Source organism: Vulpes vulpes, chromosome 10 (assembly GCF_048418805.1).
Source record: "Vulpes vulpes isolate BD-2025 chromosome 10, VulVul3, whole genome shotgun sequence".
Classification (NCBI taxonomy): Eukaryota; Metazoa; Chordata; class Mammalia; order Carnivora; family Canidae; genus Vulpes; species Vulpes vulpes.
The window spans coordinates 19,542,805-19,566,885 of NC_132789.1; the positions used below are offsets into that span (position 1 = coordinate 19,542,805).

General features: G+C 39.3%; 1 protein-coding gene across 43 annotated transcripts in view; it reads right to left on the bottom strand.

The window, feature by feature from the left end:
• GIT2 (GIT ArfGAP 2) overlaps positions 1-24,081 on the bottom strand; it is a 47,565-nt gene that overhangs the window by 19,010 nt on the left and 4,474 nt on the right. For 14 of the 43 annotated variants that reach the window (XR_011994672.1, XR_011994671.1, XR_011994673.1 and 11 more), the window contains exons 2-13: positions 23,781-23,914; positions 22,181-22,293; positions 21,436-21,541; positions 19,427-19,513; positions 19,179-19,309; positions 17,048-17,142; positions 9,522-9,567; positions 8,335-8,386; positions 4,738-4,810; positions 4,388-4,485; positions 3,234-3,345; positions 1,721-1,863 (exon numbers count right to left, since the gene is read on the bottom strand). Coding sequence is in view for 39 of the 43 variants with exons in the window: in XM_072723072.1 (XP_072579173.1) it covers positions 1,721-1,863; positions 3,234-3,345; positions 4,388-4,485; positions 4,738-4,810; positions 8,335-8,386; positions 9,522-9,567; positions 17,048-17,142; positions 19,179-19,309; positions 19,427-19,513; positions 21,436-21,541; positions 22,181-22,293; positions 23,781-23,914 (1,190 nt within the window). In the remaining 4 variants the exon portion in view is untranslated. Of the gene's footprint in view, positions 1-1,720; positions 1,864-3,233; positions 3,346-4,387; positions 4,486-4,737; positions 4,811-8,334; positions 8,405-9,521; positions 9,568-17,047; positions 17,143-19,178; positions 19,310-19,426; positions 19,514-21,435; positions 21,542-22,180; positions 22,294-22,752; positions 22,892-23,780; positions 23,915-24,081 lie in introns of those variants that run through there. The other 29 variants (XM_025986665.2, XM_072723083.1, XM_072723078.1 and 26 more) reach the window with 7 other exon arrangements.

Consider the following 24,081-nt stretch of genomic DNA (forward strand, 5'->3'; position numbering starts at 1 on the left):
TCAGTGCATTTGTCTTGTTTTGCCTGTCTTTCTCTTGCTCATTCCTTTTTCTTTTTAAAAAATTCATTCTTTCAGTAATTCCTTCATTCCAGCTATTCGTAGTGAGCATCAGGCAGTATTCTAGGGACTCAGGATATATAAAAAAAGAAAACAAAGATTCTAGCTTCCATGGTGTTTGCACCCCGGCAGAGTGGGAAAGGACAAAATAAAAATAAGTGACTACACAGTATGACAACAGATGACAAGTGCTGTGGAAAACAGAGAAAATGGAGCAGGGTGAGGGGCTGGGGAGAGAAGGGGTGAAGGTGGGTGCCTTTTAATTAGACAGGTGGGATAAGCCTTGGTAGGTGAGACATGAGTAGCAGCCGGAAGGACATTAGTCCAGTGGCTGTCTGGAGGAGGAACGTTCCAGTCAGCAGCAAAGCTTAGCTAGAGGGAGAGGGTATGCAAGGCAGAGAGGAGGCAGCCAATCGGTAGGATCCTGTCATGATTTTGGCTTTTGCTCTGACTGAATTCAGTGCTTCTGAGAACACTGGGCAGGGGTGTATCAGATAGGACAAGTGACTTTTGCTGTCCCCTTCACATTCCCTGTATCTGTTCATGGCACTACCTTTCTCACAGTTGTGTGAGCTGGACAACTTTGGACACATCTTCTGTAAGTTTACCTCACTGCCTCAAACATTCGAAGTTATTGTTGAGATCTGTCTATCTGTCTTCCTATTTGTCCATTCTCAAATGTTTGCTGAGCTCCTCTGTGGGTCAGGTCTGGGGCGAGGTCCTGGAGACTTAGCAGTGGGTGGGCCAGCAGGCCTCCACTGCCTTCTCCTTGGGCCCACACTCATTCTGCTACTGTACTTCTCTTCTGTCTGGACCCTCTCCGCATAGGCTCCAGGATGGCCTCTTCAGCAGTACCCCAACTGGGCTTCCTTCCTCTGCCCTCTGACCCAGCAAGAACAGTCCTCCCAAAAGAGAGGAACCAAAATTGCTGACCACTGCCTTCCTGCTCTGCCTCAGAGCTTCCGACACTACATTGTCTGCCAAGGTGTAGACTCTTCAGTCCGGTGGCATGATCCTTCAGGTGTGACACCTGCTCTGTGCTTTGAGTCTCACCCCTTTTAGGCTGTCTCTACATGTGAGTGGGTTTTGCTAGATGCTCTCTTTCATCTTCTCTCTACTTAGACTACCCTCCCTGCCTCTCCACTTACCTAATCCCATGCATCCTTTAAGGTACGTATGAACAGACATTCCACATACACGGCCTCCCCTGACACTTGTCCTCGTCAACAGGCTGGGTCTCCTCTCACATCCCCACCCCTGGCTTCTATTTGTGTTTCTTATGACATTATCACTTTGTATTTCCGACTGCAATTCTCTTTCCTACTAGGCAGGGAGAGCCTCACAGGAAAGGAACTAGGCTTAAAGAGAGTATGATCCAGAGAAGTCACTGGGTAAACATTTGTTGAAGGAATAAAACACATCAGCCCCTCCTCACAAGTTTTATAAAACCACAGTTGGGGCAGGGCTGTGATTCAGCAATCAATTTAGGGACACAGGACCCCCTATTTTAAAACGATTTACCTTGCTGGCCCAAGCTAGTAGTAAACCTCACTTTACCCCCAGAGCACCTTTCACAGTGATTTACAAATAAGGTGATTTTGCAGGAGGAATGATTCCAAAAAGAAACATATTCTCCCCTTCTATGTGCAATGTGTCACCTCACCTTCTGCCTGTTTGCTTTGCTTGCAGTAGCTTCCAGATCCGTGTCTTCGTCTGAGGCCACACTGTCATAGTCTGGCTGGTCATTGTCTTGACTCTCAATGCTGTGCTGGTTACTGATTGTTTTCAGTATCAGCTCCACATTGTCTATCAATAGAAGCAAATAACTTTTCTTCAGGCTTAAAAAAAAACTTTTCCCCCCAAAATTCACTGGGAGGATTTTTGGGTTTAGCCATTCAAAGACTAAGAGAAAAATGACAGAAATAGCAATGTTATATTCATACCAATGTAAGAATCACACAGCAAGTCATCAACCAGACAGAGGACCTACTATCAATCACAGAGGCATTTCAGCATCCCTTTGGGCCACTCACCAAATATGGGCAAATTAATTAGGTGGTTTATGGAAGTGCTGCTCAGGTTGAGAAGGCAGGTTCCCGAGGGGACAGAGTGTAGTTCCAAACCAGGGAACTAAAGCCATAACGAATGTAAGATTAACTGTGATTCAACTGTAACTATAACTTGTTTACAAGGTAACGTTACTGAAAGGAGGCTGTTAAAATGGAGCCTAGGAACTTGGTGCTCATAGAACAGGCACACTGGCACTTATTCGGCTGACTACCAGAGAGAAAGGAAAAATAGAACAACCCACTGGACACACACCTATGTAGACCATACAGGGGAGCAGGGATGATTCCATAGGCTCTAACACATTTTGAATAAAAGATTTCACAAATTATCCAAGTCTGTCCAACTTCCTCTCTGAGGCAACTCACTCAAGCTGATCTCTGATTTCCAATATTGTTTCTGGATATTTTGATGGGTAATATCTGGGTGATAAATTATGGCTACTCAAAATGAATTTTAATTTTTCAAATTAATACGTAAAATACATGTATCATCAGATTTACAGAATACTCAATACAGAAAATCTGAAACTAATGGTAATCAACCATAGCCATTGATTTATTTTGTGCTATACCTTTCCAGTCTTTTCCCTAAACATATACACATAAAGAGTCCATTTCATTACCTGCATTGGTATGGTTATAAAATTGCTGTGGAGACTGATTTAGCAAATCTTGAACCATTATCCTGAGAGGAAACACGGGTGTAGGTTCCAACCAGCCTCTGCTCATAAGATTTTTGTCAACCGATCAGCACATAACCTTACTGTTCAGACATTAATTTTTTAAAAAAGATTTACTTATTTGAGAGAGAGAGAGTGAGAAAGCAAAAGAGCCTACGGAGGGAAAGGGGCAGAGGGAGAGAGTCTTTCAAGCAGACTGAAGCAGGGCTCAACTCCAGGATCCTGGGATCACAACCTGAGCTGAAGTCAGCCACTTAATCAACTGAGCCACCCAGTGTCCCAACATTGAAATATTTATAATTCATCAGGGCTCACAAAGATCAACTTTTCATGACAACTGCTTTAAGTAACTTATAATTTTAAATTTAATACTTGTGCCAAGTTAGAAGGCCAGAGGATCAAGCACTAAGCACCTTGCAAGAGTTACCTTTAGAACCAGAAAGAGGACTGCCTTGCTGTCTCCTCTTGGCGTCACTGAGAATGTCGATGACCAGTGTGGCAAACTCATGGGCGTTAAACCGAGCTAGTTTCTGTCTGCCCTAAGAGTGAGAAAATAATTGGAAATATTCCTTAATGTGAAAATATACATGTGGATATTCACATAAGACCAGTCACACGATTGTTAGACTTGAGCAAGGCTCCCAAGCAAAGCCTCCCAAGTATGATCAAAGCACCACTGTAGCCTAGGGAAGGCACACATCAATGTCTTCCCTGCACACAGTTTAGAGCCATCTATATTAAGAGATCTCAATAATGCCTTACACTTTTATTTTTGTGAACAAAACCAAAATGTTTTTAGTTGATGCTTTTTTTCCCCATTATCAATTCAGTTTTGAAGTAGACCCAGTTATGAAAAATTAATTTGGAAGAAAAATTTAAAATTTCAAGAAAAAGTGATAGCCTAGATGCTGGGACTTCATCATCATATACAGCCAGTAGTCAGTAAAAATCTAAAGGTCTTCCCAATTTACACAACTTTTCTCCTCCTAACAGAGGCTTAGGCTGTTTTTAATGCTCTATTATTTTATACAGTACTTTGATGAAAATCACTATGCGTAAATCTTTGTTACTTTTATTTTATTAGCATATATTCCTAAATAAGGATTACCTGTGAGGAAAGGATGGACTTAATTTTGAAACTTTTAAAATCAGTTAACAAATTGCTTTTCTGAAGTCTATAGCAATGTAAGCTCTTAAGTATAGCATAAGAAAAAGTCCATTTTGCTATATCTTTACCAGCTTGGAGTATCCTTTATTACATTCTTTATTAATTTGATTGATGCAATTTTCATTAATGCCTTTAGGCTACTTTCTTGGATTGCTAATAAGGTTAAACATTTCTTCACATTTGTAAGCCATTTATATTTTTTCTGTGAATTATTTTATATTCTTTTTCAGTCTTCTATTTATATTTATTGCCTTTCTTACCAATTTCTTGAGTTTTATGGGTTTGTGTGTATAAAGGACCTTAACACTTAAATCAATAAAAAAATTTAAAATACCTGTCCTGGGAAAGTTAAATACCACATTAGCCATTTCCAAAATAACACCACTGGTTACTTCTCAGACTTGGCCACTTGCCTGGTTCCGTGTTGAAGAGTACTCAGGATTGACCGGAAGGAAGGGGACGACAGTTGTCTCGGTTACCAGGGTGCTGTGGTTTTGCGTGGCAAGCCAGACTAGCCAGAGGAAAGAGTCAGAGATAGAATCTTATCATCACCGGTGTGCCACTGCTTCTCTGAGAGCCACAGCTCCCGCGTCACAAGGGAGACTCGGGGAAGCACACTCCGAAACCAACATACACAAAAGTAAATGTGGACACACGAATCAACAGGACAGTAGGAATCGGGCAAGTAAAACATGGAGGTGGGCAGCTAGTCACTGCCCACTGACAACAGAAACTTATAAGAGAAAGCCACATGTTCAGTCACCTGCATCAGTCTCTCGCCTGTCAACTTCATCGTACACATCCATGGCAAGTTCTTCAAACAAATGATTACTTAGCTGCAAGTAAAAAAAATATCAGGGACACAAGGGACAAGGATTAACACTAGGAGAATGAGAGGGCACTACGACTTATTCACTCTTTAATCTCCAATGTCTTATCCAAGTCCGGTGCTTAGTAAATATCCACTGTTAAACAGACAATAGTATTTCCAGAATAGTATAGGTCCTCTAGAACTATCTGCCTCCCACAGCAGTCTCACTCCTTTGTGAAATGTAGATAGGGGTGTGCTGTAAAGGAGGGGAGAATCATCTGAAGTGCATGATCACAAAGCAGGGTCCAGGTCCCAACTTTTCACGTGACTGTTTAAAGTCCCCTCTTGTGGTCTTGGGCATTTGCCAGTGTCCCCAGATCCTAAACTCTTGGTGGGATAGAGATGCCAAGACATGCTGTTTTGAGAAGTTAAAACATGCCATTGCAGAATCCACCACCCACACTTCAGTAAGTCTCTTTGCTATATTCTTTAGTAAGCAGGCCTCCAATTCCAGAAAAAACTGAGCATCCCCAATAAAAGACAGCTTGTCTAATCAGCGCACAGTGCGGTGTCAGCCAATGAAACAATCCCCACACTTCTGGGTAGCCACCGGGATGGGGGAGGACAGTTGGGGTCTTCCTCAAGATGGGTGAGGCTAAGCCTCCACCAGCATGGCTCCAGCTCTCTGAACCTTTTTCCTCATAAAACACACCCTGATGCTTGCTGGCTGCCTCTTTTTAGTTGACACTGGATTTGTTTTATCCCCTACTGTGTCCCTTATGTCCACACACAGTACCTGGCACTGAGATGGGGCCCAGTAAACATCCAGTCACATGCTGACCAGAAGGTATTATATGTGGCAATTTAAACTGCTGGCTACATAGACCTTATGGAAGCTTGTTAAAGGGCACACTGTTGGGTGAAAAAAGCAGCATATACAATTCTATAATTAGGATTAAGCCTCTGTTCAAAAAAATGATATGCATATAAAACAAGAATTAGAAGAAATATATCAAAATCTTGAGCCTGAATCCATTAAGAATATAGTAAATGTTAAAAAATATATATATAGTGAATGCAGATGATTCCCCCTGTCCATTTCCCACATTTTCTTTAGTGTGGTTAATTTATGATTGAAAATAAATTCAGAGGGCAGCCCCGGTGGTGCAGTGGTTTAGCACCACCTGCAGCCCAGGGCGTGATCCTGGAGACCCTGGATCGAGTCCCGCGTTGGGCTCTCTGCAGGGAGCCTGCTTCTCCCTCTGCCTGTGTCTCTGCCTCTCTCTCTCTGTGTCTCTATGAATAAATAAATAAAATCTCAAAAAAAAAAAAAAAAAAAAAAGAAAAGAAAAGAAAAGAAAAGAAAAGAAAAGAAAAGAAACTCAGAGAGCCTTTTGCTAGAAAGATGATGAAGGATTGGGAACTTGAACTTGCATCATAAATATCCAGTCTTTTCCAGTAAGGGACTACCAGCTGAGGTTATTATTCCTCAGTAACTACAACAGCAATACTGAAGGCTAAAACAAAACAAAACAAACAAACAAAAAAAACTGAAGGCTTACATCCCAGGCACTGTGCTATCATCACATTAATACTCACAACACCTCTATGAAGATAGATAGGAACTACTATTATCCCACTTTACAGACAAGGAGATCAAAGCACAGAAGTTAGGAGCTGGCCTGAAGTCACAGAGCCAGCAAGTGATGGACCCAAGATCCAAGTTTAAATCTCTGCAAATGTTAACATAAGAAATATGTTAGTCTTCTATTTCTTTCAGCTTCTCATCCAGGAGGGAGAGGTACTGTAGAATAAACACTGAAGTGGCACTGATCTAGCTATCCACCTCCCCACCCCCGCCTGGCCCCTGAGGAGGAGACTACAGAGTGGGGTCAACAAATAATCCCAGTAGCCCATCCTCACTGAGCAGTTCAGATCTGCAGCTGTTGATGGATCATTAGTCCCCTTTCCAGGAGAAACACCAAGGCACAGAGAGGCTAAAGAGCTTGTCATAGATGAGCTCTGTACCTGACCAGTCTGACCAGAGCCCAAGTTCTTGAGGGCTGTTCTCAACTTTGTTCTACATATTTATCTAGCACCTGCCACATGCCAGAGACATTACAAACCTGACCACCCCCCGCCCCCCTCATGCAGCTTTCAGCTTAGCAAATGCAGGTCAAAGAGAGCTTGAGTATTACATATAATGTTTGAATTATTTAAAATAAAAATTGGGTTATATATTACAAGTAATTAAAAGGAAATCACAGACTATTTAGTGCTGATTCTAAAGTTTATCACCTTAATTTTACCACATGACCTCCTTAATTTAAGAAAGGTGATAAAACACACAGACACACAAAACAGATACAGAACACAGAGACACCAAATTGCATAAAATACATTTATTTCATATCACAGTTAAATACTAGTAATGATAAATTCATTTTATGTAATATTTAGTATTTAATATTATATGAAGTGCTAGTAAATGGTCTTCTGTAAAAAGAGAAATGAAGAGGAAGTCATACGTTAGGGGAGATGCAATATCAGAGGCAGGCTTGGGGAAACTCCCACCTACACTGTCCAGGTGGTCAGATTTCAGCTACTTGAATGACAAAAGGGCCAGAAGCTGGGACAGGGGAGCACTGCACAAAGAGAGGATTCCCAGAAGGGGACTTGAAGGTGGCCTCAGAGTGTTAATCCAAAAGAAGTAGATAAAAACATTCGTACACATGCATGCACACATGCAGGGGCACTGGTTGGAAAGCAGGGAAAAACTGAATGGTGAGCACTGGATGGCACCCTTCAAGGTCATGTCAGGAAGTTAAGAATCTTGGTTCTGATTCAGAGAGCTATGAGAACAGCCCGAGGCAGGCAATCTGGTGGTGGAAGCGGCTGGGGAAGCAACCTGGTGAGGGCTCATCTGTGGGGACCAAACTAAAAGGAAGTGAGCCCAGTGAAGTTAGTCTGTTCGGGCCCTGACTGAGGCTGAGATGGGCAGGCTGGGAAGAGGTATGCAGACTGGAGGGAGGCTGGGCCGTGCAGAACTGGGCGAGCTCTGAGCTCACACCCCGGGCAGGCCCACCAGCCCTTGCAAGCATACACTTAAGCTCTGATGAACCAGGTAGGCTACGCAAGACAGTGACGACTGTGGCCTGATCTCAAATGGCAGCAAGTGGATCTGTGGCACTCACCACTCCAACATCAGCTCGTGTCTTTCCCTAGTGTCCTAGGAGGCTACTGGAAGGCATCCCTACCCTGTAAAAGAGTGAGTCCCACTCTGACATTGAGGGAAACTAGGAACTCTCAGGAGGAAGAATAATTCCCTAATGTCAAATGCACAGTCGTTTTCAAAATGACAGAGAAAAATGCCATTACCTGAAGCAATAAACTGGATCTACTAAATTTATCCCCTCCTTAGGATTTTACAACATCTCAGAGTATGAAACAAAGTCATCTGGTACAGCAGGTAATGGGCGGAGGACAGGTATTATTAGCAGGATGCATGGCTTCCCACACTGAATGTCACTAGGAAACAGAGATACTCACGGATTGGAGTTTCTTCTTAGCAGCTTTTGCCAATTCAGACAAATCCAGGCTGCTAAGAAAATGTACAAAACTAATAAGCTAATAAATAAACACCATTTTTAGGAGCTCTGAAGAAGATTAAGATAGCCAAGGCCGTAAGACATTAATTAACACTGAGGGACAGGGTCAGAAACAAAAATTCTACACTCCATTAGAGTAAGAAAAATGTGAACACAAGAACTTGTAACTCCTTTTAGAAACATCATACTCATGTAACATGATAGAGAGAAAAATAATCACTAAATAACTAGAAGACAAAAACTATTGCCGGGTTCATCACCAGGCCCTTTATGTGAGAGGTCACAATTCCTGAGCACTAAAAAAAAAAAAAAAAAAAAAACATGACAGGAAGAAATACGAAAAGGGCAGAATATGAAAAACCAGAATGGCAAGATTGTATCTGGAATTCCAGCTAATTGTTTCATTAACTCTTGATAGTATTTGTGCAAAGGTAATTGGATAAATAAGGATTTTAAAGTTCATTCTTGCAGATGTGAACTCAGCTAACCTCACAGACCAGGGGCCAGCAGATTTAGCCCATTTCTTTGTTCAGCCCATGAGCTAGGCATGGTTTTTACATTTTTAGGTGGTCTGAGGGAAAAAAAAAAAGCAAAAGAAAAATATTTCCTAACATGAGAATTGTATGACACTCACATTTCAGTGTCCAGAAATGAAATTTTATTTCAGCTGATATGCCCTTCATTTACATAATGCCATGGACGCTTTCCTCTACAACTGGCAGAGCTGAGTAGTTGTGACAGAGACTGTATGGCCCACAAAGCCTAAAATATTTACCATCTAGCCCTTAAAAATTTTGCCAATCCCTGTTATAGACAAAGAATATCCTTTCTTACTATACAGAAATACTTTGTGATATAACCTATAGACATAATATATTGTCACGACTGGCTAAAACTGTGACAATTATCACTGACTTCAATTTTACTAATAAATTTGTTACTCATACTCTTTCAAACTTAAGTTTTACATGGTGGTTTACTTACAGCCGTCTTATTTCCAAATTGTATAGCCATAAAAGAGAAAAATGTATGGGCTTTGTTAAATACAAAATATAATACGCTTAAACACTATACAACCAAGGAAATAACAGTGACAGATAAAATTGATTGGTATTTCAATGGCCTTACCTGTCTGCCATTTGAGGTATTATAAAGTGCTGTCCATTTTTGTGATCTGAAACAGAAATCAAGTCAAAGTTTTGTTTATATAAATACTGGTAATATCAATAAAGGAACACCATCATAATTTTCCCAATTTACGTTTTGCAACTAGTAGTTTCTCATAGTTATGAATTATGGGGAAGTGTTGGGGGGGGGGGACAGAAGTGGCCAGATTGGCTACAAACTCCCTAAGATCTGACCAGTAGAAAGAATCATATTCTCATTTTCTTTTGGTACAAAGGTCTAGACATCATTAAGCAAAAGCCTGTACTCAAGCTAATCCTACATTTTATTCCCAGTATAACTGATGATCTTTAGTCATGGACAAAACTTTTAGGGAGCTGAATTAGCTTAGAACAGGCTTTTATCAGCACTCCATGTGGGATGGGGGAGCACCCTTGGGCTCTGGTGGCTCATCTTCAAATTAATCAATTAGCATAAAACCATCAGGGCTGGGGCAGGTGGTCTTCGCATATCCAGATGCGGCTTCCCTCTGCAATGCTTACTGACCTAGTCCCCATCTAGCTTCTGGAGGATGTTGATCAAACTCCAATGAATAAAAAGCCATTATAAATATTCACATCTAGGTTTTTGTGTAACCATTAGTCTTTATTTCTCTTGGGTAAATACCCAAGAATGGGACTTCTAGGTTATGGAGGTTATTAGGTAAATGTATGCAAAACTTGGTAAGAAACTGCTAGACTTTTTTGACAGAATAGCTCTATCATTTTGTTTATCAGGCAGCAATGTAAGAGAGGTACAGTTGCTTTACATCTTGCCACTCATGCTGTCACTTTCTTTGGCAGATTTTTAATTTTTAGTCCTTCTAATAGGTGTATAACAGTATCTCATCATGCTTTTAGCTTGCATTTCCCTAATGGCCAATGATGCTGAACGTCTCACTTCATGTGCTTATCTGGCATCTGGATAGTCTTTGCCCGGTTTGTACTGGATTCTTACTGTTGAGTTTTACGTATTTAGGTATAAATATTCTGGATCCAAGTCCTTTGTTAGACATAGGATTTTCTAATATTTTTTCCCGGGCTGTGGCTTGTCTTTTCACTCTCTTTATTGTAGTTTTTGCAGAGCAAAAGCATTCAATTTTGATGAAGTCCAATTTACCAGTATTTTACTTGATCCAAGATCACAAAAATTCTTTCCTGTTTTCTCCTGGAATTTTTATACTTTTAGGTTTTACATTTAGATCTATGATTCATTTTGAGTTAGTTTTTATACCAGGTGAGAGGTACTTAAGTTTATATTTCTGCACATGGATGTCCAGTCGATATACTTAAAAAAACTATTCTTCTTCCATGTAATTGCCTTTGCAACTGTCAAAAAAATCAACTGAACACACTTATGTGGGTCTATTTCTGGATTCTCTCTACTGGATTCTCACTGACTTGTATGTCTATCTCTTTATCATATCCACTGTCTGAGTACAGCAAGAGTTAAAATTGGGTGGTGATTCTGCTCACATTCTTCTTTTGCAAAACAGTCCCATTGTAGTTCCTCTGCCTTTCCATGTAAATTTCAGAATCAGCACATTTATGTCCACAGGAAAATCCTTGAATTGCATTAACTTTACAAACTAATTTGTGGATAATCAACTTGTTAACTCTATCGAGTTTCCAACCCATAAACACAGTTCTCTCTCCACTGATTCAGGTCTTTCTTGATTTGTTTCAGCAACATTTTGTAATTTTCAGCATGTAGATCCCATGAATATTTTGTCAGATATATACACAAGCATGTAACTTGGAGCTATTATAAATGGTGGTGTTTTTCTAGCTTGTTTCCAATTGTCAACTACTAATCTATAGAAATATGATTGATTTTTGATTGTTTCCCTTGTATTCTGCAATCTTGCTAAACTCACTTATTAGTTGCAAGAATGTTATTCTAGACTCCTTGGGATTTTCTACATAGAACCATTTTACTTATGACTAATTGTATTGCTTCCATTTCAATCTGTACGTCTTTTATTTTTCTTGCCTTTTGACACTGGTTAGGACTTCCATGGCAATGCTGAATAGGAGTGGTAGGAGTGAACATCCTGGCCTTGTTTCTAATATTCGAACAAAAGCATTCAATCTTTCATCATTAAGCATGATGTTAGCTGTGGGTTTCTACAGATAATCTTTATAAGGTTAAGGAAGTCCCTTCTATTCTAAGTTTTTGTTAAATACTTTTTCTGCACCAGTTTTCATCTGAAAATATTTTCTAATTTTCCTTGAGATTTCCTCTTAGACCCATGGATTATTTAGAACTTTGTTGTTAATTTCCAAGCATTTCGGTATTTTTCAGTTATAGTTTTATTATTTATCACTAGCTTAATTCCATTATGGTCTGAAAATATACTCTGTAGGATTTTAATTCTTTTAGATCGGTTAAGGTTTGTTACATAACCCAGGATATGGTCTATCTTGGTGAATGTTCAACATGTACTTGAAAGGAATGTGTATTCTGACAATGTTGGGTAGAGCATACACTATGTCAACTAAACGCAGCTGGCTGATGGTTTGGTTTTAGTTTGCTATCCTTGCTAATTTTCTTCTTTTAAATTTTGTTTTACTTATTTCTTTTCATAGTTTCCATATCCAATGTGGCACTTGAACTCATGACCCCCAAAAACATCAACTGTCACATGCTCTACCAACTAAACCAGCCAAGTGTCCCATATCCTTGTTGATTTTCTTTTTTCAATTTTATTTATTTATTCATGAGAGTCACAGAGAGAGGCAGAGAAATATGATTTCCCCTACAGGGAGCCTGATATATGAGACTTGATCCCAGGACCCCAGGACCACAACCTGAGCCAAAGGCAGAACCTCAACCACTGAGCCATCCAGGTGCCCCTTTTTTGTTGATTTTCTATCTACTAGTTCCTTCTGTTACACTAAATGAAGATGATTGAATATCCAAGAATTGTGGATTTGACCTTTCCTCCTTTTAGTTCTATCAAAATTTGTTGTATTTTGGAACTCTGTTGCGGGATCCCTGGGTGGCACAGCGGTTTGGCGTCTGCCTTTGGCCCAGAGCAAGATCCTGGAGACCCGGGATTGAATCCCATGTCGGGCTCCCGGTGCATGGAGCCTGCTTCTCGCTCTGCCTATGTCTCTCTCTCTCTCTCTCTCTCTCTCTCTCTGTGTGTGTGTGTGTGTGTGTGTGTGACTATCATAAATAAATAAAAATTAAAAAAAAAAAAAAAGAGAGAGAGAAAGATGGAACTCTGTTGCTACGTGTGTACACATTTGGAATTATTACATCTTCTTGGTAAATTGACTGTTTTATCACCAACTTATGTCCCTCTGTATCCCTGCTTAATTTTCCTTGCCCTGAAAGTCTACTTTGTTTGATATTAACATAATCACTTTAGCTTTCATTTACTGTGTTTGCAGGGGTTATCTTTTTATATCTTTCTGCTTTTCACTTACCTCTATCATTATATTTAAAGTGAGTTTCTTATAAACAGCATATAGTTAGGGCTCATTTTTTTGTCTTTTTTTTTTTAAGATTATTTATTTATTTATTCATGAGAATACACAGAGAGGAGAGAGAGAGGGGGGCAGAGGGAGAAGCAGGCTCCATGCAGGGAGCCCGACGTGGGACTCGATCCCCAGTCTCCAGGATCACGCCCTGAGCTGTAGGCGGCGCTAAACCGCTGAGCCACCTGGGCTGTCCATCATTTTTTTGTCTTAAATCTGTTTTGACAATCTCTTTTCATTTGGTACATTTAGATCATTAACATAACATTTAACGTAATTATTAACACATTTGGATTTAAGGCCATGATTTTATTATTTAGTTTCTGTTTGGGTCTCAGTTTTTTGTTCCTCTTTCTCTCTTTTTGTCTCTTTTCTGGAATGTTCTGAAGTATCTTTTGATTATTTGAGTAATTTTTAACATTCCATTTTATCTCTAGAGGTTCTGTTCACCTATCATTGCATAGTCTGTTTTTAGTGGTTGTACTACGCATTATAGTATATATATAACCTTTTGATCTACTTAGAATATTTTGTCATGTTATGAAGAATGCAAAATCCTTACCTCCATATTTCTTTTACCTGCTCCCCTTTTATGTCGTCATTATGAAATGTATCACACTGACATATGTTGAAAACTCCACCAGATGAGCATTTAACTGTCATACATATATCAAAGAATTTAGGAGGGAAACCGTCTATTATACTTATCCATATATTTATCATTTCAGTTGCTTTTCTTTCACTCCTGAAGTTCCAGATTCCCACTGATATCATTTCCCTTCTATCCAAAGAACTTTTTCGCATCTCTGTTAGAGCAACTAGTTCTCTTCATTTTAAAATGCCTTTATTTTGCCTTCATTCTTGAAGGTTATTTTCACTGGAAGTGGAATTCTAAACTGACAAGTTCTTTTCTTTTAGGAGTTTAAAAAGTTGTTCTAGGGCAGCCCAGGTGGCTCAGTGGTTTAGTGCTTGCCTTCAGCCCAGGGCATGATCCTGGGGTCCTGGGATCGAGTCCCATGTCAGGCTCCCTGTATGGAGCCTGCTTCTCCCTCTGCCTGGCTCTCTGCACCCCCCGCCCCCATTAATAAATAAAAATAAAATCTTTAAAAAAAATAAAAAAATAAAAAGTTGTTCTACTTTTCATCTCCACTGTTTCCAATTAAAATCCACATTCGGGATCCCTGGGTGGCGCAGTGGTTTAGCGCCTGCCTTTGGCCCAGGGCGCGATCCTGGAGACCCGGGATCGAATCCCACGTCTGGCTCCCGGTGCATGGAGCCTGCTTCTCCCTCTGCCTGTGTCTCTGCCTCTCTCTCTCTCTCTCTGTGACTATCATAAATAAATAAATAAATAAATAAATAAATAAATAAATAAATAAAAAAATAAATAAATAAATAAATAAATAAAATAAAAAAAATAAAATCCACATTCAAAAAATAAAATACAATAAAATAAAATCCACATTCATTCAAACAATTGACTTTTCATGTTACCTTGTTTTTTTCCTTGGCTGCTTTCAAATGTTTTGGTTTTTCAGCAGGTTGATTTTGATGTGTCTGAGTGAGGATTTCATTGAGTTTATCCCATTTGGGATTCTCTGAGCTACTTAAATCTATAAATCTATTGTCTTTTGCCAAATCTAGAATTTTGAACCCATGTTTCTTCAAATATTCTATCTGTACCAGGCTTTCTGATCTCTTTCTGGGAGTCTGAGGATACAAACATGACATTCTGATATTGTCCCATAGGTCCTTGGGCTCTGTATTCAGTTTCTTTTTCCTCCCACTCTTTTTTCTCTCTTTTGTTCAGACTGGGTAATTTCTAGTGATCTATTTCAATTCACTGACTCTTTTCTTTGTCATCTCCAATCTGCTCTTAAGCCCATTCAGCAGGGCACCTGGGTGGCTCAGGTCATGATCCCGGGGTCCTGGGGATCGAGTCCCACATTGGGCTCCCCATGAGGAGTCTGCTTCTTCCCTGCTTCTCTCTCTGCCTATGTCTCTGCTTCTGTCTCTCTCATGAATAAGTGAAAATAAAATCTTAAAAAAAAAAAAAAAAGCCCATTCAGTGAGTTTTAAAATTTTAGTTATTGTATTTTTCAGTTCAACATTTCTATTTGGTTCTTTTTATGTCTTTTGTTTCCCCATATTTCTATTTGAGAAATATACAGTCTATATTTCTATTTACTTCAAGAACATTCATGCTTAGTTCTTAAAGTATGATGTTACCATCTGCTTTAGTCTTTGATAATTCCAACATCTGTGTCATGTGGGGTTGGTATTTGTTGACTATCTTTTCCCCTGCCACGTCTTTGGGATTTTCCTGGTTCTTCATATGTCAAATAATTATAGCTGATATTCTGGATGCTTTGAGAATTTTGTTGTGAGATGCTGAGTCTTCTTTAAATTCTATGGAGAATGTTAATTTTTGTTTTAGCAACAACTGACCAGGTTAGGTTCCGCCTCCTGGGCCAAGTGGTGAGAGGATAGAGAGAAAAATAAAAGCAATCAGGATTTTCCTCCTGCTCTAAGTCAGAGATTTAGGCAGATGTGCCACCACTGCTGCAGCCACAGGATTGCCTAGAGGCTGGGGTGGGGGGAAAAAGGAAGAAGGAGGAAAAAAAAAAAAAAAAAAACGCTAGGGGAATCCTCCAATTCTCCGTCCTGTAGGATCTCATTTACTGCACTGTAGACCAGAAAGAGAAGCCTTCTTTGCACCTGCTATACAGTTCCAGATTTCAGGCTATCACGAAAGCCATATCAGAAGCAAAATAGGACACTAATCACCAGTTTGATGTTACTTTGAGTTCCCTAACACACCATCCAGAGTCCTTAGATAGCTACACTTCATGCTTTTGGTCCAGCTTTTGCTTTTAATTATATTTAGCAGGAAAGAAAAGGTGGGGTGTGCTTACCCCATCTCACTGGGAACTGGAACCATACCAGGGCCTCTTAACTCTACCATACAACTAGGTAAGTGAATCACTGTGTAGGTATATGTGGATATTCTAGTCAGGGATTGGCAAACTTTCTGTAAAGGGCCAGACGGTAAATATTTTTTGCTTTGTAGCCCTATGGTCTTTGTTGCAACTACTCAACCTACTCTTTTTTCTTTCCTTTTCTTTCTGTAATCTTTGCACACAATGTGGGTCTCAAACTCATAATCCCCAAATTAAGAGTCACATGCTCTATTGACTGAGCTAGCCAGCCCCTCAATCTACTCAGTTTTGCTGCAGTAGTGTGAAAGCAGCCACACAATATGTAAACAAATGGGCATGGCTATCTTGCAACAAAACTTCAATTAAATAAACAAGTGACAGGCTAGATTTGGCCCACTGACCCTGGTTTGCTGACCCCAGTTCTACTTCATAAGTAAAGTTGGCTAATGGCAAAGTTCATTTTGGACTCTTTTCCATTTCTTGGCAGAATTCTTCAGATAACTACCTAAGTTATTGCTCTGCTCTTCCATTCCTTTTTTTTTTTTTAAGATTTTATTTATTTATTCATGATACACACACACACACACACACACAGAGAGAGAGAAAGAGAGAGAGAGAGAGAGAGAGGGTGAGAGAGAGGCAGAGACACAGGCAGAGGGAGAAGCAGGCTCCATGCCAGGAGCCTGACACGGGACCTGATCCCGGAACTCCAGGATCATGCCCTGGGCTTTTAAAGGCAGGCACTAAACCGCTGAGCTACCCGGGCTGCACATGCTCTTCCATTCCTAATCCTGTTATGTGCAAGAACTATGGTGCACATTCAATTTTGGCTGGATTATGCTCTTTGATTGTTGAAATAGTTACTCCTCTGGAGCTAAAGTCTTAAAAACTAAAATTCAAGGAGTTTTGTTCACATATAACTGAAAATGCTAGTTATTTCAAATAAAAAAATCCTTATTTACAATTTTCTCAAGGATACCTTAAAGTAGAGGTCTTGGGTAACAGTGTTCCAACTTGTTTTTCCAGAGGCTGATTGAAGGTGTAGAGAGACTGCTATCCTTTCACTCACCTGGTTTCCTGCCACAGAGATAGAAGGCTAGTCTGTCAGTCAGCTCATACTGTATTTCGACAAGGCGTTCCGCCAGTTCATGGTGCCCTCCTTGCCTACCAAGAGAAAACAAAGTACCATTTATATGCCTTACCAGCCACTGGCTCTCAAATGAAAAAGTACAGAGATGTCTTCCAAGACACCTGAGCAATTTACCAAATGTGACTTCTTAGAATAATCAACCTTTTGTGTGAGGTAAATTGTCAAAGTCTACTTTGATTCCCACCTCTATAAACTGTTTTCATAGTCTGAACTACCCCCTCTCCTTTCCTAATTTACATAACAGAATACTTAATAAGGAAATGGAGGACTTATGGGACGTATAAAGAATCATTTCATTTAATGAGGTAGAAAATAAAACCAATAAATTATCTAGAGTAGAGGTTCTCAAAAATTAACTAGTGTGCTTTAAAAAAACATGTAGATATCCAGGCCCCAACCGTGGGAATTCTGAATCAGGACAGGACGATTGTGAATGTTAATTTTGAAGAAGGTCCTTTCCTTAGGGGTTCCTGATGCAGCCAGTCTGATTCCAGATGAGAGTTTAGTAACCACTTCAAGGTCTGTAATTCAGGGAGAGACAGACCAACAGAATGCACAGCTCACACTTGTAGCTAGGTTTACCTGCTTAACTTCAATTTCTATAAGAGAAAACATGAGGTTTGTCTTTCTTAACTCACCAAGTAAATACTTAAGCTGCTTGAAATCCTGTTAGCAACCAGGCATATAAATAAATTATTACACGGAGAGACTATTTTATATGCAAGGTACACATGAGGAAACTCCAAAGTAAGTGACATTTAAGTATCATGTACTGAGGGTTCTCTTCCTCTTAAAAGCTAAAGTCTCGTTTCTGCCACTTTCTTTTCCCACCTTTCAAGACACTACAAAATATTCCTCTGACCTACCACACGTTTGATTTCTGAGATACGGATCTCTTTCCCTCATTCTTTTTAAATAGCTGTGAAATCAGGAAGTATACTACAATTGATGGTACATCATCATTTAATCAGCTAAGTTGTTCTTAAGTGGTAGGTGACATAATGACGACCCATACAGTCAGTGGAGTCTCAGATCTAGGAAATATCATACTCCTCAATACCCAAGTTCTTATTATTCCTAGACACACTCTGCTCCATCCAGTAAACTCCTCTGCTGTGCTGAAAATGCCCTGTCCATCCCTCCCTCCTGAACGTAAACTCAACCCTTCTCTTTTACTTGGAATGTCTTAGCTTCTCCTTCACACACCCAAATCCAACCCATTTTTTAAAGACCAAGTAAAGAAGTTTCTTACTAACTTAGGTCACAACGAAGAAACCCTACATATGCCTTTTAAGACCAGTTATCCATTTTGGCAATGAATTCCACATTATCTTGCCTCCTTTAACTCTTTCATGTATTTATGAATCATCTCCTCCATTAGATAATAAATTCTGGGAAGGCACAATTTTGGCATTTCACCCATTTTATCCTCTGCAGAACAGTAGAATCCTTTGCAGTTGATAAAAAATTAATTTGGAAAAAGAAAGATGAGCCATCTTCTACCATTTAAATGATATTCAAGGCTAACATGGATTTTTTTATTTTTCCAGCATTTCACAAAGTTTCTAAAACAAGAAGAAACTTAAGGAATTTTATTGCAAGCACCCAGACATCTGCTACCTAAAACCTATAATTAACATTTTACTATTACTTGTTTAATCGCCTACCTATCTATATAGCTCTGTTTTTTAAGTTCAAGCAATGACTAAACATATTAAGAAACTGAGGAGTGGGTTTTGCAATTCTTGATACTTGCTTTGGACTATGGCTCAAATACCATTGCATTAGAAGTCATTTGAAAGACTGGAAGCTAAGCACACTGGAAGCTAAAGCACATTAGCTAAGCTAATGGTTCTACCTCCTCCAACTTTGCCAGGCTCTGAGCTCTTATGTATTTGAAATGCCTTCATCTGTAAAATAATAGATGTATATCCTTAACTTAAAGGGGTTAAATGTTAATCATACACAATTTAGCCACCAACAATGAATCATACCCAACATAAATAATCCCTAACCGAAGATGCAGTGACAAGAAATCTAGGTCTCTCACCTTGCATAATCCACAGGAGTTTTTCCACTAGAATCCTGTGTGCCTGGGTCTGCTCCATATACTGCCAATAATTCTGCCTGTAAAATCTGCCCTGCTTTGGAGGCAACGTGGAGTGGGGTGTTTCCTTTTTCCTGAGAAATATTAATAAAAAGTAGACAAACAAGCAAATTAAATAAAACTAAAGGCTACAACAAACACAACCCACTTAGTTTCAATTTAGTATCTGAATCAATTCATGCTTTTCTCACAGGGTGAAAGAAGTTGGCTTGTGCTCCTAAAGATAACAGCCTCAAACAGGTTTCAAGATTCCCTGTTCTCACGCTTGAATGAAGTTGCTGAAAAACACACAAACCAAAAAAGTATTTGTTAAAAGTGTAAAGAATGGTATACTATAGCAGCTGGCAGATCATTTTAATATACATTATATTAGTGATAATCAGTTATTTAGCTCAGTAAGGATGGAAGCATCAGCCTCTCCCTTGCTGGTCACAACCACCCCAGAGCTCTAAGGTGGGGCCAGGTCCATTTTACTGATAAGGAAATAAGGACGGGGAAGGCTGATCTGCCCAAATGCACAATCTAAGTGGTACAATTAGACTTGAAGTGAAAGGGGGTATGAGAAGATAGGTGAACACAGCTCTGAAGTCTCAAAGACCTGAAGTTCAAACCATATACCCTTCAAGTTGTGTGACCTTGTGGAAGTTCTTTAAACAATCTGAACCTTAGTTTTCTCAGCTCTAAAATGGTGAAAACAATGCCACCTATTCACAGGATTACTGTAAGGAGTCAAAGATATAACAAAATGCTCAGCATGGGGCCTAGTATACAGGAAACACTCAAAGAATACAACTGCTGTTATTATAATCATCATTATTATTTGTTGTTATTTAACCTAGGGCTTTAGGACTGCGTACCACATGCTGTAAACTACTGGATTCTGCTTTATAGCACACCCTCTTCATAACAACATTCTTGGCCTTGTATACAATACTTTAACAAAATCTTTCAGGGTGGGAAATAGGCCTGGTATATACCAAATTCTGTACCACTGCAGAAAAGCTCTTAAACATGCAGAAGATTAGCTGCTTTTTTCAAGTCTAACCTAGAATTGTCTAAAATGCAATAACCCTTATTATAAAAATGCAGAAGTCTACTCCAGCATCTACATCCACAACTTATTTTTACAATTAATGTATTTAATATTCTTAAGTTGTGGTAAAAACCCCATGCCAAGCCTTATTAACAGAAGTAACAGTTATATATGTTTTCTATGCAAAGTTTAAAATTCCTTCTTCTTTTTTTTTTTGCAAAGTTTAAAATTCTGATTGCGAGCGTCCAAGCTCTGTGTGAACATTTCCTAAAAGCAGTGCTTTGAAAATAAAAATGCATGTTTCTCATGGCATCTCTCAAAATCATGCAAAGGCCCACATAAAGAAAACCATCTACTCATTTTACAAGTATAATAAAGAATCATAAGCACTACAGCTTTCAGTCATCCTGCTTCCTGAAGATCCTACTCAGTATGCAACCCAGAAACCTAAAGAGGTCCCTTGAACTTTCTAGTCCCTTCTAGAAACAAACTCAAGGGATGGTTCCTATTTTAAAGTTAAATGAAAAACCTTTAGGGATATAATTTTAGGGGTGTCTGGGTGGCTCAGTTGGTTAAGCGTCTGTCTTCGGCTCATGTCATGATTCCAGGGTCCTGGGATCAGTTCAATGGGGAGTCTGCTTCTCCCTCTCCCTCTGCCCCTCCACCTGCTCGTGCTCACCTTCTCTCTCTTTTTTAAAAAAGATTTTAATTATTTGAGATAAAGATTTTATTTATTTATTTGAGAGACAGAGAGATAGTGAAAGAGAGAACATGAGCAGTCGGGAGAGGGAGAAGCAGGTTCCCTGCGGGGTTCAATCAGAGGATCCTGGGGGCCATATCCTGAATTGAAGGCAGGTGCTCAACCAACTGAGCCACCCAGTTGCCTCAAGAAATATAATTTCAAAACCATTTCTGAAAAACATAAATAATTTTCTAGATACATACTTATTTTTCCTTGTACCTCCTTGTACCTCCACTAACATAGAATGGCTGCCATTTGAACTAAAATTAAAGATGTAACCAACTGCAAAAAAGGTTGTTATTAATTATTTAGAGTACAGAAAGTTTCTGTTTTGTTTTTCTTTTCTTCCTCTTTAAGTTTTTTTCAAACAAAACAATATATCATTTGATCCAGCAGTTTTAGGGATTTTAAAAAGCGTGACCCACCTTGCTAAGATCTTTGGCAGTCATACTGTCATCATCCCGGCAAGGCAAGCGATGGACAAATGCTAACATCTGATATTTGGCTCTGATGAATTCTGCTTTATTAGGACTGATTACCACCCAGAAAAAAAAAGAAAGAAAGAAAGCTGCTTACTTGCAGTTCAGATGCAACATTTCCCATTCTTTAGGCTGTAAAAAGAAAAGGAAGTGACCCATATCCCCTACTAGAGAAGAAAATGAATGACACTGAAATAAGTTCTAGCAGGAGTTTAAGACCTGAAGTCTCAAAACATCAATTAGTCATTCTAAAGGCCAGGACTGCAGAATAATTGCTTTTTAGAGCTTCTCTCTTTGTAATTTTCTTAACAGACCTACAGCCCTGTGAGGAAGCAGCATTATATCCCATCCTATAGGTGAGGCATCAGGCAGACCAGAGCCCAGAATGGAGATTTTTGGTCTGATTGCCTCTTGTTTGAGCACCTAAGCTTAAATCAGATTACATTAAAAGTCTCTGAGCATTAGTGTCAAACTGGAGAAGCCACTGACTTGTGCTGTACAACCATGCAAAAGAGATGGTCCTGTGCCTGGCCTTGTTCTGCATTCCTAAGAGCAGAGAGCTCAATGCACAATTGGGGTGTAACCACCTCCTGTGCTGCCCTTGTGGGGGCTGGTCCAAAGTAGCTGCACTCCTTTTAGTGGGCCCCAAGTGTTATGAAGAAATAAAAGTATTTATAAACATTCCACTCACTGTACTTTATCCTGTGGATTAGCTTTACGTCTTCCGCTCATAATAGAGGCAGGGTCCAGCAAAGAATGTTCCCATATAGAATTAGCACCATTATTATACAAAGTTTCAACCATCTAAAAACCAAGCAGTATAAAATCATATTTTAATTTCTTTCCACAAATATTCACTGGAAATTGTAGTGACTGAACTGGGAAAACCAAGACCCACTGCACAGCGAGGATGTCTTACAAATCATTGCTTTCAGATTCTAGAATGAGAAAGATGAACCTATATGCAGGATTCAGGTCTGACCAGGAAGATGGCTAAGTACCTAAAAGAGTTTGATTAGATTGTTCTTACAGATTATGAAGGAAGAGCACTTTGACACTTTGGGGTAAGCCTGATTATCCAAATACTATTTTCAAGATTCTTAACCCATGTACTGTCTAGACTTTCCATCTAATATTTTTCTTTAAATCTACTCATTAAAAAAAAAAAAAAAAACTTTTACTAGCAATTATGGCTTGATGTGCTAGTTAAAGTTTTCCAATACACAGTAAAATAATGCAACCATTAAAATAAATACGTATTACCTACATCTGTCTTTTGAGTACCACTGGTGGTTCATGTGCCATACTTTCAGAATTGTTCTTTTAGGGTCAAGCCTGGCATTTTAAACTACTCATCTCCGGACTTTCTTCAGGCCCTATAATGAAATCTGTAAACAAAGACCTGACAGCAGTAAATACCCACTTTCACATGAGAAGGAGTTAGAAACTTCTGAGTAAAAGTTATTAATAAACCGTATTTCCCAATTTCATTTCAAAGCATGACTCCTGATCCAGTCCCATCTCTGTTTCTGCATTAGTGGAGACACTGTCACATCAGAGACCCAGACCCACTTGTTTTAGTCCCCTTGGCTTATACAGGCAAGTTTAAGAGACACATTGTGCAGCTGCCACAGATTTAGTAAAATATGTACTCAAGACAAATGAAGGCGAAACACATGCTTAATTCTGACTTCCAAATAAAACTTGAAGAATGTGCACCCCAAAATAGAAGTACAGGTGACATGACATTCAACCCCAAATAAAACAAAGACCTCACTTAACACTTAGCAGTGTAGGGCATTCAATCGAAACATGTTAACTCAATATCCTCTTTAACCTGTAACAAGAACTTCAAGAAAACTTAAATCAGATGTTTCAGGAATTTTAGAGGAATCTCAGTCCATGCTTCCATCAAAGCATGAAATGTAAGGAAAAGCCTGAGACTGTAGCTTTCAGAAACATTTATTGTGGTATACAGAAAAGATGGACTATTTAAAAATAATTTCTGGTGACAGTCCAGAAAGTGAGCAGTAAAATGCTACCAAGAAATTTTAACAATTATTTTTGTATCTATAATTAAGATTTTGGCACAAGATTTATTTGCTGGAAGGGGGATAAAAAAATCTCAAATGACAAATTCAGTTCTTACATACAGCATTAATAGGCATAGCACCTCTATTCAGCTGATTGAAACATTTTTATAAGATTTAAGGAGTAGGAGCAATTTTAGTTCCTAAAACTGTGAGCCCGAAGAGCTCAAATTACAAACTGTGAGAATTCTTAGTCTTTACCTGCAGCAACGTGGGAGGCCACGGTGTGTGTTTAAGATGCCTTACTTGAGAGATGTGGCGCCCTAGGCTCCGATGGACACTGCAGCACTCGTCACATATAAAAGTTCCCCTATTTACTGATGCCCAGGAAGGATCTGGAAAGAAGAATGACATCTCAATGGCGAGGATACCAGGTGGCTGCTATACTGCCAGATGGCCAAAGATGACTGAGGTTTGGTTTTTCAGAAAAACAAGACATTTCTGTTGTTTTATTTTTATTTTTTTTATTTGTTGTTTTAGAATGCTAGTCAACACACAAAGC